The sequence below is a fragment of the Ranitomeya variabilis genome, chromosome 3, assembly GCF_051348905.1.
Source record: "Ranitomeya variabilis isolate aRanVar5 chromosome 3, aRanVar5.hap1, whole genome shotgun sequence".
In the NCBI taxonomy this organism is placed as follows: Eukaryota; Metazoa; Chordata; class Amphibia; order Anura; family Dendrobatidae; genus Ranitomeya; species Ranitomeya variabilis.
The window spans coordinates 354,211,267-354,227,635 of NC_135234.1; the positions used below are offsets into that span (position 1 = coordinate 354,211,267).

The 16,369-nt window shown below is 46.0% G+C and overlaps 1 protein-coding gene across 2 annotated transcripts in view; it reads left to right on the forward strand.

Annotated features, from left to right (window-relative positions):
* The window catches only part of RSPO1 (R-spondin 1), a 256,739-nt gene that overhangs the window by 214,981 nt on the left and 25,389 nt on the right, over window positions 1-16,369 (forward strand). For both annotated transcript variants that reach the window (XM_077295890.1, XM_077295891.1), the window contains one exon: window positions 15,717-15,908. In XM_077295890.1, the coding sequence (XP_077152005.1) occupies window positions 15,717-15,908 (192 nt within the window). The remainder of the gene's footprint in view (window positions 1-15,716; window positions 15,909-16,369) is intronic.

Sequence of the window (16,369 nt, forward strand, 5' to 3'; positions counted from 1 at the left end):
TCCCAACGGCTGTCACTCTTCTCTTCTGTGGATGTGGTCGCCGCCCCCTTAAATCCGGTGCCTGCGCTGTGCGTGCCTGCCTGGGGCAGGCGCAGTCTTCATTGTCCTTCATAGCTCAGATCCAGGGTGCCGGACTGCGCCTGTGCGGGCAGTGCGGCAACCCTGTTGCTGAATCCCCGCCCCGCACTGTGTTATTCATTATGCACAGTGCGGGGCTGGTGTTCCTGGGCATGCGCACTGCGCTGTTCAGACGCTCCCCCGGCACCATGGATCTGACCTATGACGGACAATGAAGACTGCGCCTGCCCCAGGCAGGCACGCACAGCGCAGGCGCCGGATTTAAGAAGAAACAGCGCTCAGGGGGCGGCGACCACATCCCCAGAAGAGAAGAGTGACGGCCGTTGGGAGATTCACCGAGGAAGCTTCGGACCGCCTCCAGGTCTAAGGACAGGTTATTTTCTACAAATTTTAAAACGCTTTATTTAGGGAATAACTGAATCAAAAACTAAAAGAGCCACCTTGTTAGACTGCAGCATGACTGCTGCACAAGGTGGCTCTTTTAGTTTATAACGGCTGGAGGGGGGTGACAGTGGCCCTTTAAAAAAAAATGAATGAAAAGTTATAAAAGTCTCATGAACCGCCAAATACTTTCAATATATACTACATCTTGTCACACAAAAAATAAGCTATCACCCAGCTCTGTTGATTAAAAAATAAAAAAGTGGTAAATTATAAATGAAATATTACATGTCTGTCTGCACCTTGCAAGCGCCCAGCTTCTTGTATGTTTTAGCACATCACAATAAAGGAAGTTTTGTACCTCGTATGGCGAAGGCCGCTATATCCTTTTTACTATAGCCTATTCACAAAAAAGGTATAGAGAGTCATAGAAGATATGAATATTACATTTTATTTATTGCATCATAATAAAGCATAATTAAAAAAGGTTAAAATCACTAAATAATAATAATAGTAATAATATCCCATTTAAAGCGCCATGGAATAAATGGCGCTATAACAATAAATAATAATAATAATAATAATAATAATAGCCCCTTCCAAAAATCTGCCATGGATGGGAGCTTGCTCAGAAGTTGACCGCTTTACTTGCATAGTGTCATTGTCTTGCAGTACTTTGCAATTCGGAGGCTACATGTAAAACAATATCATGTGAGCTCCATCAGGGACAGCAATGATAATGTCTGTAAAGCGCTGCGGAATATGTTGGCGCTATATAAAAAAATAAAGATTATTATTATGAAAGGCATGCGTTTTCTGGAAGAATGTAGAATGGGGGAGGGGAAATGGGAAAGAGTTAGGGAAGAAAATCTGGTAAACTTGCCTAAAAATAATTGTTTTTAGGGCGTGTTTAAAATTGTCGACACTGGAAATCAATCTGATTTTTAGCTTATATTCAATATGTTATTTTGGTTAATCAGTTATTTTCCTGGACATGAGGTCTGTCTCGTGGTATTTACCTTTGTCACTTAATTGTGGGGATCTCCAATTTCACTCCTAGTACATATCCCTTATTATTGATTAACCCAGTGACAGTAAAAACTTCAGTCCGACATTATCAAAGGACACACACGTGATAGGAAGCATAGGAGAGGAATGTATAAGTGTTAGACACTATAGGACAGATTCATGAAGGCTGGTATCGCACACACCAGTCTTAGGCCGGAGACACACTGCTGCGAGATACGGCCGAGTCTCGCTGGTTGAAAGCAAGCTGTGGCACCTGCACTCCGGAGCGGAGCGTGCGGCTCAATGTATTGCAATGCAGCTGCACGCTCCGCTCCGGAGTGCAGGTGCCACAGCTTGCTTTTAACCAGCGAGACTCGGCCGTATCTCGCAGCAGTGTGTCTCCGGCCTTAATGAAGGGCTCGCTTGAGTATGATGCAACAAATTCAGGGCCGCCACTTAATGCATTTGGTGCTCACTCTCAGTGCCGTGCACCTCACGAGAAATGCTATTAGGCCGGCGTCACACTGGCGTTTTAAACGGCCGAGTGCAATGCGATAAAAAATCATATGGGGCAGCTCCCAGCAGCCGACTTTTTGTCGGCCGTTTTCCTCGGTCCGAGACAATCGCAGCATGCTGCGATTGTCTCGGACCGAGGAAAAATCTCGGCTCACTCGCACCCATATAAGCCTATGGGTGCGAGTGAGACAGCGCACACCACTCGGATATCATCCGAGTGCTGTGTGTTATAAGCAGACCCCAGCAATGGAGGAGATGGAGAAATTCATTTCTCCGCCTCCTCCGCAGCTGTGCTCCGATCCTTCCTGTGCGAGAGAATTGGAGCACAGACGCATGACACTCGGCTCCTGCTCTGCGGCGAGCAGGAGCCGAGTGTCATTAGCATATCGCATCCGATGTTCTCGCATCGGATGCAATACGCCAGTGTGACGCCGGCCTTACTAGAATTTCTGGTGTAAGAAATGTCAGCACTTTTGCTGAACTTGTCAGGTGGGCGCACATTATAGCGTACCTGCTTCAAACTTGTAGACATGCAGGATATTTTTGAGTGACAGCTCTCAGATTGCACTAATGCAGAATCGTAGGCTAGGAAATATTATATGTAATTGCCTAATATAAAATCAAAGCTATAGTAGAGTGTTATTTGTATTACTTTTACCATCTTTAAAGCAATTTAGTAGTAGTGTCCGAGAGGAAGGACTGCAGTGTACTGTAGAGTAGCCAAATGCCTCTGCATCACTCGCTGGGTCACAGGAAACTTCTCCCACAGTTTAAGGCAATGTTCCAAACTATCAGCAATACCGAAAATTGAGCCCAGGTATGCTCAAAGGGCATGTGCACACATTATATTTTAGACACACCGGCTTTTTTGTCCTCAAACATCTTTTTTATTGACTTTTTGATAGAAATGATTGGCTTAGAAGCCGCCCGAAGAATGGTCAGGGGGATGTCTTTTAGCAACTACATGAATTTCGAAGCCTGAAATAGTTAAAAAAAAGCTCATAAAGACTGAACACATGCACAGCATGTTGTTTTGACATTGCAGTGAATATATTCATTATTTGTATTTTTGAATCATTTTTTCAGGCGGTTTCCTGAGCTGACAGTCTAAAAAAGACATAGTGTGTACATACCCTAATGGAGAAATCTAATTTTAAAAGAACCTATCACCACTCCTGACATCTCTGTTTTCATTAGTCCTTCTATTTCTCACGTAATAACAATTTTTGACCATCTTCTTAATAATAATCTTTATATAGCACTAACATAATCTGCAGTGCTTTACAGACATTATCATCGCTGTCCCTGATAGGGCTCACAATCTAAATTCCCTATCAGTATGTCTTTTCGAGTGTGGGAGGAAACCAGAAAACCCAGAGGAAACTCACGCAAACATGTGGAGAACATACAAACCCCTTGCAGATGTTGTCCTTGGTGGGATTTGAACCTAAGACTCCAGCGCTGCAAGGCTGACCACTGAGCCACCATGTTGCCTCTAAAAATGAATAAATATATTGAGATTTAGGTGGGTCAGTTGGTGGTGTGTCTCTACACAGTCTTAGGCCACATTCACACGCTCAGTATTTTGTCTGTATTTTGCCTCAGTATTTTTAAGCTAAAACCAGGAGTGGGCGTTAAATACAGAAGTGGTGCATATGTTTCTATTATACTTTTCCTCTGATTCTTCCACTCCTGGTTTTGGCTTACAAATACTGAGGTAAAATACTGACCAAATACTGAACCTGTGAACCTGGCCTTAGGCTGATTGCAGACAACTGTAGGTTCACTCATCAAAGAGAATCAGGTTAACTATGCAAATCACAGGCTGATCAAACACTGACCAGACTGTGATCCAATTCTCTCAGCTGAGGAGGAGAAGATGGAAAAAATATTTCTCCATCTTCTCCATTCTGTCAGTCTGTGGAAATCGGATTGCAATCAGATGACATCTGAAGTTTTCGACAGACTCGGACTGCGTCTGAGGAAGTAATTGGACATATGCACTCCCTCACTGAATAATATGCGGACAAGTGAAATATGTCAAAATGACAGATAACACTCATCCGATAATTACGGTTATGTGCCCGAGCCTTAATACAATACAATCAGTGCTGTCATGGTCACACTGAGTAACGACACACCCCTGTGATAAGGAGAAGGAGAACACCTATTTGGTAATTTATTCTAACATTTCCTAATAAAGAGTGACAGAAGAATAGAACATCTTACTCCATATGGACTTGTCAGGAGAGTTAACAGTTTATAATTAAAGGGATTCTTTAGGATGATTTATTTTATTTGCCCATAGTCTATCAGACTTAGAAAATAACAATCGCAGCTAAATTCCCTCTCCCCACATCCAGTGCTCATTTCTGCTGCTGCCCCAGACTTTGGTGACAGGCTCCAGCTCATGTTTCTACATCGGCATCACTGCTGAGCCAGTGATTAGCTGCAGTGGTCACGTGCACTATAGTTGTGAACTTGTGACATCACCAGAGTAGCTTGTCAACAAGGACCCCAACAGTAGCCGAGAGGCATGCTGTGTATGGAAAATGTGAATGTAGCCATGTTTGTTATTTTCTGCATGCAAGCCCATGAATAAATCAAAATTAATTATTTGAAAAGTCATAAAGATACAAACACAAGCCAGACGTCCTGGACCTCAATGCACTAAATTATCTAGAATGTTAAAGGGACTGGATATTTAAATAAAAAGGTTGATTGCAGGGGTCTGTTTGCTGGGATCACCACTGACCTCCACTGAATAATACCCCATTCTCAGGATCAGTGGGGTATCACAAGTCATCTCCACTTGAACCACCATAAAAGATCTTTCAGAGGGAACAGGTTTACAACTCATTTTACATGACTTACACACATGTTCTATAAGACTATTAATGCTTAAGAAAAATAAGAATTTAGAGCAAGGTAGCCGCAAACCACAAGCTCCTTAGTATATCCAAGATCTGCTGGAATAAAAAAGGATGTAATTTGCTTTGGTTGTTTACAGGATATAACGAGCAGTTATGGGTCAAGAATATAAATAATCATACATTCTTTTAAGCCATAGTGTTATAAACACTCCCAGTATAGATAGGTTTAGGCAAAGTGGTAAAACCATAGTCACCACATACTATTAAGAAAAACGGATAACAATGCCTAACACTGCTGAATATGATCTTCTCAAGTCTCAAAAGATCAGTTTATCATCTCGGAAAAATGCTTAGTTATTTCTGCAGTTGTGCATTGATCACCACATGTTTATGTTTATTTCACAGATGTAAAAGTAGTACCCACTAAAGACGAACTGCTGTGGGTTGCATACAGTTGGACCGTTCTTCATAAGGGGGATGGTATTTGTACTATACCTCAGGAGGCATCAATTATACAAAATCTTCTTTTTAACATTAACATTCTAACATTTAACATTCTCTTAATGTGCACTATAATGTTATGGTGTACTTGTTTTAATAGTGTGTATTTTCAGAATAATCCTTTACAAGGAATCTGTCATTAGATTCGTGCTGACCTAACTGTCACAGCTGCACCCCCCGCGATACTAACCTCTTTTGCAGCGCCCCAGAGTCCTGGTCGTTGCAGTACTGATGCTCCGCCGCTAAGGGGAGTGGTGGTACGTCTGATGGCACTTAAGGAGTTCACCTGACCAGGTATCACAGACACCAATACAATTCATAGTCTGGCCTCCAGGGGGAGCAACGGGCACTATGTATTAGGCCACTCCTCACAATCTGGTAAAACTGGGGGTTGGATGGAAAGTTAGGACATAAGCTGACTGGGTTGGAACCAGGCAACATCCTGTGGCAGAGGGTGTAGCAGGGGAAGATTCAGGGGGGTCCCTGTCAGGGGTGGGATCCTGACAGAGGCCTGGCGAACGGGACGGAGCATTGGGGAGCCGCGCCTGCACTACATCGCGGCGGTATCTCAAGGGGGGACGGGAGGCGGGGTTTGTTGTAGGGAGTGAGAAAGGGAGCGCCAGTAGGAGTTGTGCCGTAGGATCGAGGCGGCGTCCTGCTGGGGCGCGTGGCCGGTGGCCGGAACGCTGAGGAAGTGTTGGGCTCCAGGCATTGCTTCAAACCAATGGCAGGACAGTTAATTATAGGTTGGCTGTCTCACCTAAATCGCCTAGGCAGGCATAGGGTGCAACTGTGGGAGAGGGGCGTCACTAGGGTCCCGGAAGAACTCCAGGCCTACCCGTCATACGGGTGCGTCCTAGCCATATCATCTGGGGGACGGAGAAGAACATCAGAACAGACATAAGTTGTGGGAAAGAACATCAGAAAGAGACACAACAGTTGTGAGGACTATCCCGTGGTGCTCAGCAGTGAAGTACTACAACACACAGGCGCTAGAAGGTAGGCACAGATTTCCACCTGCAAAGGGAACTCTGGAGGTGCCATCGGACCGGCCGGTCTCAGACAGCCCTGTTGACCGTACTCTGGATTGAGGATCTTGAAGCCTTCAGTAAAGAGGTAAAGAGACTGCAACCCTGTGTCCTTGTTATTCATCGCGACCTGCACCACGCACCACCACCTACAACTTTCATTGGACGCCCCTTAGCAGGGTCACGGACCGGGTCTAGCCACCGTGACAACCCCAGAACTGAGACAGAGAAGCCCGGTACCGAGTACCCCGCGGCCCTGCGTCTGGGGTGCTCCAAACTTGGCGTCACGAACAGGATCTACTTAAGCCTGAAGAATCAGGTCATGTGTGCCTTGGAACTGTGATTTATTGTGCTTGAACTGTGACTTATTGCAAAGACTGTGGATTGCCACTTGCCGCCAAAAGTTCCCGCTAAAACCGCCGCCATTGCAGCGCCACGGGGAGCGCAGAAGAAGAAAAAGGGCGTGCCATGGGAGGAGACTATCCAAGCGGCACCAAAAGTGGCGACCGCCCCCTCCGACTACTGCTGCGAGATGACGACCTGCCAAGGAGCAGAGGAGAACCGCCCCCTGAATTGCAACGGCGGGAACAGGAGGAAGAAGAAGCTACACCCTCAGAAAATGGAGGGGCAACGTGCATGTGCCACCGAAGATCCCGGAGCAGGGATGGAGACCAGCGAGTCCCAGAGCGAAGGCGAAGTGATCCCGGCCTGTCCTCGACTACCGGAGACGGACCCGGACCCACCGCAGCTGGAGGACCAGGACCTCTTGGGGCCACAGGCGGTGGAGCCGAGCCAGCCTATCCTGAATGTGGAGCCAGCCGATGCGAAGCAATGGAGGTCAGAGCTGTGCCAGGAGACCGCCCTGGAAGAACCGCGGTCCGGGCTGCAGCCGATTCCAGTGTCCTTGTCAACGGAACAGATCGACATCGGTGGAATCACATCAAACGCAGCTATGGAATGCGTCCCTGCTCCCCCAACCGATCCTGCTCTCCCAACCGACCCTGCTCCCGTGACCGCTCCCCAGCCCGACAATAACCGAGTTTTCACCGCTGAGCTAGTAATACTGACCCTAGGCACCATGGAGAAGCTGGTGCCTCCGTTACCAACAACGATGGGGAAACCGCTAGATGTGAGCTCAGAGGGAGTGACTTTCCAGTGGGATACCCCACGGATCGGGCCGGATGGGGCCAGGCAGGAGGGCCTCAGCATTGCTGCGCTCACCTGGGAACAGTATAAGCAATGCTTAATTCGACAATGGCAAAACCAAAAAGAGACAGAACCAAATGACCCACCGAGAGTACAGAGACCAAAGACTGAACACAACAGGAGGAACTCGGTCAGCTAGGGGACTGTACTAGCCTTCCACTCGAAGTGGGGTTGGGGCTCTATACAAGAACCGGGACTGCCGACAGAAATCTTCTTTACCAGCTACAATGTGAAAACCCCGACCCGCAATCGATATGACAATCAGCTACCATGTAAAGGGGACCAGGTGACCTACACTCGCCACCGGAGTGCGCAGGGGTGGTGCGCCCGGGACGTCCAACGATGCGAGCTGGTAGCGCCACCTGCTGTCCCGACTATGACTAACCAGTATTTGACCAACGCCACTACTGTTGCCACGGTGTGTATTATCGCCGCTATTGAACTTGCAACCACAGCTGATATTCGAATCCAGACACCAGGTGATCTGACTGCGCCTGGGAGACCAACCAATGATACTGATTCTGCATCCGCCGAGGACAGAGGACCGCAGCCTTCCCGGCCGGTGAGTGTCCGTCACCAATTGATGCAGTGTAACCTTCTGTGAGGATAAACCTCGGAACCACGAGTATGTAAATAGTTAACTGTTCGTCTTCTGTGTCTTCTGCTGCTAGTACCCGACCAGGGTTGTTCTTAAAGGGATCCCTTTGTTTACCCGGGATCCCTATTGCCTTTTTATTTTTGCTTTTATTTTCTTTTTTGCTCCGTTACACCCCCTATTTTGAAAAGACTGCCGAATCATGGACGGTGAATGGTTCACAAACTGTAATGTAAATAGTTTGCACCCTATTAAGGGTGCCCCCTACTGGTTTTACAAGAAAAAGAACTCTTTGCGAAGAATCTGTTCCTGGAAACAGTACAGGAGTTCCTGCCTTACACGGACTTGCAACTTGAGCAGTTGCACTAGCTCAAAGAGACTTGGTTCCCTCTTAAAGAGGAAGTTCACCAGTTGCACTTAATGTACAATGTTGCCTTAAAAGAAAGTGAACAGTAATAATGTTTTACATAGCAAGTTATATGTAGTCAGCTAGTTAGTTATAGAAAATGTTTGATAATGTTGCTAGAGATTGAGGACAGGAAGTGAACCCGTAGGGGTTAGTGGGTGAGTCCTCCTAGGAGCCATAGAGAGATGGCTCAGTGGTCCTGTACTAAGAAAAGAGGCAGTAGGCCTGGGCAGATAGACAGGCGGTCCTGCATAAGACAAATCAGAGAGTAAGAAGAAAATGTTGCACTTAGAAGAGAAAAATTAAGATAAGTTAATTTATACTTTAGGAGTTTTATAGTAGGCCTCTAGTGGATCCAGCTTATACGTCCTTAGAGGCAAAGTTAAATTATTGTTCGGAATTTGCACTTAGTAGAATACCCGGCTGGGTAATAGAGGTTATTTATAGTATGTTATTTAAAATATTTAACCATGTTTTGTTTGTAATGTTTAAGAGTCATCGCCTCCCATAAAGGGAAGCACTGTTATTATTACTTATTACTTGTTATTGCATTTCAAAAATTGTATGTCTTTTTGCTGACATGTATTGTTGTTTTCTTCCCAGTCCGGGAGTACTGGATTTAACCGGGGGGGGGTGCAGCGCCCCAGAGTCCTGGTTGTTGCAGTACTGACGTTCCGCCGCTAAGGGGAGTGATGGTACATCTGATGGCACTTAAGGAGTTCACCTGACCAGGTATCACAGACACCAATACACTTCATAGTCTGGCCTCCAGGGGGAGCAACGGGCACTATGTATTAGGCCACTCCTCACAATCTGGTAAAACTGGGGGTTGGATGGAAAGTTAGGACAGAAGCTGACTGGAACCAGGCAACATCCTGTGACAGAGGGTGTTGCAGGGGAAGATTCAGGGGGGTCCCTGTCAGGGGTGGGATCCTGACAGAGGCATGGCGAATGGGACAGAGCATTGGGGAGCCGCACCTGCACTACATCGCGGCAGTTTCTCAAGGGGGATGGGAGGCGGGGTTTGTTGTGGGGAGTGAGAGGCGAGATCATAGCAAAAGAGACGATAGCGCCGGTAGGAGTCGTGCCGTAGGATCGAGGCGGCGTCCTGCTGGGGCGCGTGGCCGGTGGCCGGAACGCCGAGGAAGTGTTGGGCTCCAGGCATTGCTTCAAACCAATGGCAGGACAGTTAATTATAGATTGGCTGTCTCACCTAAATCGCCTAAGCAGGCATAGGGGGCAACTGTGGGAGAGGGGCGTCACTAGGGTCCCGGAAGAACTCCAGGCCTACCGTCATATGGGTGCGTCCTAGCCATATCATCTGGGGGACGGAGAGGAACATCAGAACAGACATAAGTTGTGGGAAAGAACATCAGAAAGAGACACAACAGTTGTGAGGACTATCCCGTGGTGCTCAGCAGGGAAGTACTACAACACACAGGCGCTAGAAGGTAGGCACAGATTTCCACCTGCAAAGGGAACTCTGGAGGTGCCATCGGACCGGCCGGTCTCAGACAGCCCTGTTGACAGTACTCTGGATTGAGGATCTTGAAGCCTTCAGTAAAGAGGTAAAGAGACTGCAACCCTGTGTCCTCGTTATTCATCGCGACCTGCACCATGCACCACCACCTACAACTTTCATTGGACGCCCCTTAGCAGGGTCACGGACCGGGTCTAGCCACCGTGACAACCCCAGAACTGAGACAGAGAAGCCCGGTACCGAGTACCCCGCGGCCCTGCATCTGGGGGTGCTCCACTTTCCTTTCACTTCCCAGCATGATGCTGATCGGGCTTCTCACCGCATCTCGCTGACACTTCCTGCTTTTCGGCCGCCCCGGGGATCCAGCTGCCCGCGCATGCATCCTGGGCAGCTTAGGTTGCGGCCACGTGCTTCTCAGGCGCCTTATGTGGATGGGATGTCTTGACTCAGAAGCACTGTCCTGTCATGACAGCAGCTACCGGGTATATCAGGCTGCTTCCTGCTAGAGGAGATGCCTGATTATTGCTTGTCTGTACTCAGGTCCCTGCATGCTTCTCTGTGTGCTAATTCTGTGTGTGCCTTATCTTGCTCTGACTTAAGGTACCTTCACACGAAACGACTTTGTAATGATATCACTAGCGATCCGTGACGTTGCAGCGTCCTGGCTAGCGATATCGTTTAGTTTGACACGCAGCAGCGATCAGGATCCTGCTGTGATGTCGCTGGTCGCTGAATAAAGTTCATAACTTTATTTGGTCGTCCGATCGCCGTGTATCGTTGTGTTTGACAGCAAAAGCAACGATACCAGCGATATTTTACACTGGTAACCAGGGTAAACATCGGGTTGCTAAGCGCAGGGCCGCGCTTAGTAACCCGATGTTTACCCTGGTTACCAGCGTAAAATGTAAAAAAAACAAACAGTACATACTTACATTCGCATCCCCCGCCATCTGCTTCCCACACTGACTGAGCGCCGCAAAGTGAAAGTGAAAGCACAGCACAGCGGTGACGTCACCGCTGTGCCCTGCTACTGCCGGCGCGCCGCTCACACAGTGCAGGAAGCGGACACCGGGGGACATATGTAAGTATGTACTGTTTGTTTTTTTTACATTTTACGCTGGTAACCAGGGTAAACATCGGGTTACTAAGCGCGGCCCTGCGCTTAGCAACCCGATGTTTACCCTGGTTACCCGGGGACCTCTGCATTGTTGGTCGCTGGAGAGCGGTCTGTGTGACAGCTCCCCAGCGACCAAACAGCGACGCTGCAGCGATCGGCATCGTTGTCGCTATCGCTGCAGCGTCGCTTCGTGTGAAGGTACCTTTACAGTGCCTGCCTTTGGTCCCTGGAGGTCCTAGGATTCTTCTCTGTCTCCTTGTTTCCCTAGTCCTCGGCTCCTGTCCCCACACCGCCATCTTCCACCACTGATACCGCATATTTGTCTGTCCCTAGTTGTTTGTCTGTTCACTGGTGCTCCCTGTCATCTCACCATCTGACCCTTTGTCTATTCTGTCTCCTACGAGCCCTGGTGCCGGCTGTCGTGGAATCTAGCCCCTTTGAGCCTGCCCCTGATGCTCCCTGTATAGGGGGTGGTTCCCTAGGTCAGCTCACTTAGGGGTGGTCCGGTATCACGACCCAGAGGGTCAACTCAAAGAGTTGTCACACTAACAATGAGTAGCATGAGTCTGAGCCAGAAACCTCTTTCTTCGATATGATGCTGTGTGAAAATGTAGATGAGCTGGCCGGGCAGCATAGGGAGAGAACTGACTAGTCCGGATGGCTTCTTCCACCCTTCTCCAGTTGATTGACTGCTTTCTCCCATCTCCCATGTGTGTCAATCACTTGGAACAGTATGGGGAGAAGGGCTGCACTTGACTAGACACATCTGTCCCTATAGGCCCTGACCAGCTTTTACAATTATGTTTCTTCTTAAATGCTGCAGCATTTTAGAGAAAGACATACCAGGCCGCCATGGCACATCCAGGCTCTGATTCATGCTGTCTGTGGTTTGGGCAGCATGAATCTAATGATAGGTTCTTTATAAAGATGGTGGACCCTTATTTTTAAAAGTGCACTTGTACAAATTATAGCGTTGTGCCATACTGATGATTTGTGCTGTTACCTTAGATCACACCAACCAGGGCTATATTTCAATGGCATTTTCTTTGCATTCTTGTAGATTTGCACTTCACATTTTAATTTATATCTACAGTCTAAAAATACTTGTTAGTTAGGGTACCGTCACACAGTGAAATTTTCATCGCTACGACGGCACGATTCGTGACGATCTAGCGATATCGTTACGATATCGCTGTGTCTGACACGCTACTGCGATCAGACATCACGCTGAGAATCGTACGTCGTAGCAGATCGTTTGGAACTTTCTTTCGTCGCTTGATCACCCGCTGACATCGCTGGATCGTTGTGTGTGACACCGATCCAGCGATGTGTTCGCTTGTAACCAGGGTAAACATCGGGTAACTAAGCACAGGGCCGCGCTTAGTAACCCGATGTTTACCCTGGTTACCAGCGTAAACGTAAAAAAACCAAACAGTACATACTTACATTCCGGTGTCTGTCCCCCGGCGTTCTGCTTCTCTGCACATTGAGCGCCTGCCGGCCGGAAAGCGAGCACAGCGGTGACGCGGTGACGTCACCGCTCTGCTTTCCGGCTATGGTGCTTACACAGTGCAGAGAAGCAGAATGCCGGGGGACAGACACCGGAATGTAAGTATGTACTGTTTGTTTTTTTACGTTTACGCTGGTAACCAGGGTAAACATCGGGTTACTAAGCGCGGCCCTGCGCTTAGTAACCCGATGTTTACCCTGGTTACCCGGGGACTTCGGCATCTTTCCAGCGCCGTGATTGCAAAGTGTGACCGCAGTCTACGACGCTGGAGCGATATTCATACGACGCTGCGACGTCACGAATCGTGCCGTCGTAGCGATTAAAATGGTACTGTGTGACGGTACCCTTAGTCAACTGTCTTGAAGAGTCTTCTGATAAAACAGCATGTGGTGCATACACTGTCAGGATTCCCTGGTATTGCCGGTGAGTACAGTTATTTAGATTAGAAGTATACGATTTGAATACATTGGGTCACATGCCAACTAGACATGTTCAGCTTCTCTTAATTTAATTGTATTGTGGGAAGCCAGGCATGCTAGTTGGAATGTGGCCAGAAGTATGAAAATCCATTCTAGCGGTGACATGACCACCTGCTTTCACTGGCAAAACTGGAGTCTGCAGTTCCATAAAGTGACTGCAGATTTTTATCACAAGACTGGACAAACCCTTTAAAAATGATCAAGTACTTATTATAAATATCTATTGTTTTGCCTGGTGCGACTCTCAGGAATGGAGTGACACAGGAGCAAAAGAAAAGCAATGTAAGATTAAGAAGAACAATAGGATTTAAATCAAGTAAAACATTACATATTTATGGCAAGTGACAAGACATCTTTAAAGGGAACCTGTCAGCAGGATTGTATATAGTAACCTACACAAACTGTCATGTCGGTGCCGTTATACTGAATAAAATGATACCATGGTTGATGAAATCCATCTTGTGGCTGTTTCTTAATCTTTATTTTCAGTTTCGTGGCTTCTGCTTAGCTAAATCAAATTGTTTTTTTTATTCTTAGTATAACTCATTCAATTTTTATTATTTTGTTACCTGGCAATGTGTTTTTTTTTTTTATTTATCATATGCGATATATTTTATGTGCTATTTTTTGTGCAGGCACTTCTTCTTGTATTTGTAGTACTATATACCGTTATTAATAAAGGTATTTTAACCGTAATAATATTGTATTGTTCTATTGTCCTTTGACCTTTTGTTCGGGCTTTTTTCTTTGGGTTTGTTTCCTGCAGATCCATGTCCCTAGTGATGGAGCCATGATGTATTGGCTACTGTCCTGTCTCTGGTCCTTTGGATGTTTGGATGTCTTGCCTAAATGCCTGTCTATCAGTCTCTCTATACAGATGCATGTAACCTATTTTCATGCTTAACAAGTGTCCTTCATCCAGTATCACAGATAAGGGGAAGAATAGCCTTGTTTGATTATGTAATCTATTTTCATAGATTTTCCTCTTCTGTTTTAAAAATCAACAAACTAAAAGGCCTAGACAATGTATGATTAGCATATCAGCAAACATCACTAGTCATCAAGGATAAGAGCACACACAATATGTTACATTAAATGCCAACTTACAAGTCAATATTACAGGCTTGCGCAAGCAAAATTCTGCGTTTTTGACCAACCACAAATCAACGCTTAAATTAAAAAGTCAACATATAGATAACAGTCTATTCTTCCTGGCATGCTAAAAATAGTTATCTGGTTAATTAAGATACAATGCTTTGTCTCCACATTGCTTTTTTCATTTTAATTAGCCAGACATGATAGGATGCCGATCATCCTTCTCCACTTATCAGGGAACAGTTCACAGCATGTCTTTAAGCACAGTCACAAATGTAAGAGGTCTCACCTTTATGACAACAAAACTTCTATCATCCAGTTTCCTCAGAGCATATTCCATGTCCTACTTGTGAAAATAAATGCCACACATAATTGAGGAGAAATGACTCGTATCCATTGTGTCCACACATAGCGTCTTCCGCATTCTGTAATTCCGGATTAAATCCTATTCAATCCATCGAAACTGGCACAGCTCATGTAGTTTACATTTCTTGATGAGGTTATACATCCACTCTGGTCTTCTTCCCAAGGCTGAGTTGGTGGGGTTGGACATAGTGGCATCTGAAACCTGCTGTGCATGCCTCATTAATGGTCTGCTGGGTCTGTCTGTACACCTCCCTAGTTGTGGAGCCCTGAACGGTGTCTGAGAACACCAGTCCCCTGCAGCTCCCCCGATTCTGCCAGGCTGAGTAGTATCCCACTGCTGCCACAATAATGTGGAGACATGGGGGGGGTCAGTGGGCTCCCAGTTCCGCTAGCCAAAACAGCATGGACCAGGGATTGTCCCAACAAACACCCACTCTCACTTTAACATGGGCATAATGCTACTCAGACAACACAGGGTGAAGGTAAAACAGTGTGGCTATACTTTATTGAATCACAAAACTGGCAGATAAAATATAGAGCAGTCCCAGCAAAATACCCCATCTGGTTAAGATACAATGCTGTGTCTCCACAGAAGTGTCCCACCTTTAACTTTTTTTTTTAGTTCAAAGGCTTGCTCTCTGAAGAATTAAAAAAAGTGTCTTACCTACCCCATGTCACTCCAACTTTCTTCTCAGTGCCTGTGCCTGGGCTTTGTGCTGCAGCAGTGGTGACATCACAACTACAGGACATGACCGCTGCAGTCTATCACTGGCCTCAGGGATGTTTTGCCATCTAGTTCAGCATGACTGCTTAGAAAAAAAATTTAAATGTACAAATGTGGATAAATGTCCATTAGAAATATAGTCAAATATATAAGGTAATTGTTCATGCTCGGTAGTGGAATGGGAATAATAAACAAGAATATGACTTGTACAAAAATGAAAAAAATGTAAAATGATCCTGCAAAATATGCTTTTTAAAAACATAATATGTAAAAATGTGGTTGTATCTATTTACAGAACTTTTTTTTTTATTTTACAAGACAAGTCATTTTCTCCTGACTCTATCTTTCTACAGGAAGTACAGACGTGAACCAAAGCTGCACCAAAGGCTGTGAGGCTTGTTCCGAGGTCAACGGTTGCGTCAAGTGCTTACCAAAGCTTTTTATCCATTTGGAAAGAAATGACATACGACAAATTGGTGTCTGCTTGCCATCTTGCCCTAAAGGATACTATGGTGATCGTAATCGGGATATTAGCAAGTGCATGAGTAAGTTGACCTTTACTAAATAGAATCTAGAAATGTCATTATATTCATCATTATAAAAAAAGACAACTGCCCTTGTCTGTTACTTAAGGGGCAAAGCCAATGAAAATGGTTTTCAGTTTTGACATATCTACCTGTTAACACTTTTCTTAGTTGGAATGGGGGTCCATACAGCCAGAGCAGGATTAAAGATCTGTGGAGTTAACATCTGAATTAAAACAGCAAATTCTAAAGGTAAATGTCAGGACATCTATCCATGAGCCGAATATGAAGAGAATGGTGGCCATGCATAAGACAATGAACCAAAGCAAACAAGACATAGAAGAATAGTTACAGAATAATAAAGTTACAGTTTGAGAATAGCAAGTCAAAGTCTTGATTTTGGTCCTATCAAAATATTGTGGAAGGACCTGAAACAAACAGTTCATGGGAGAAAACCACCCACCAACATAACTGAGTTGAAA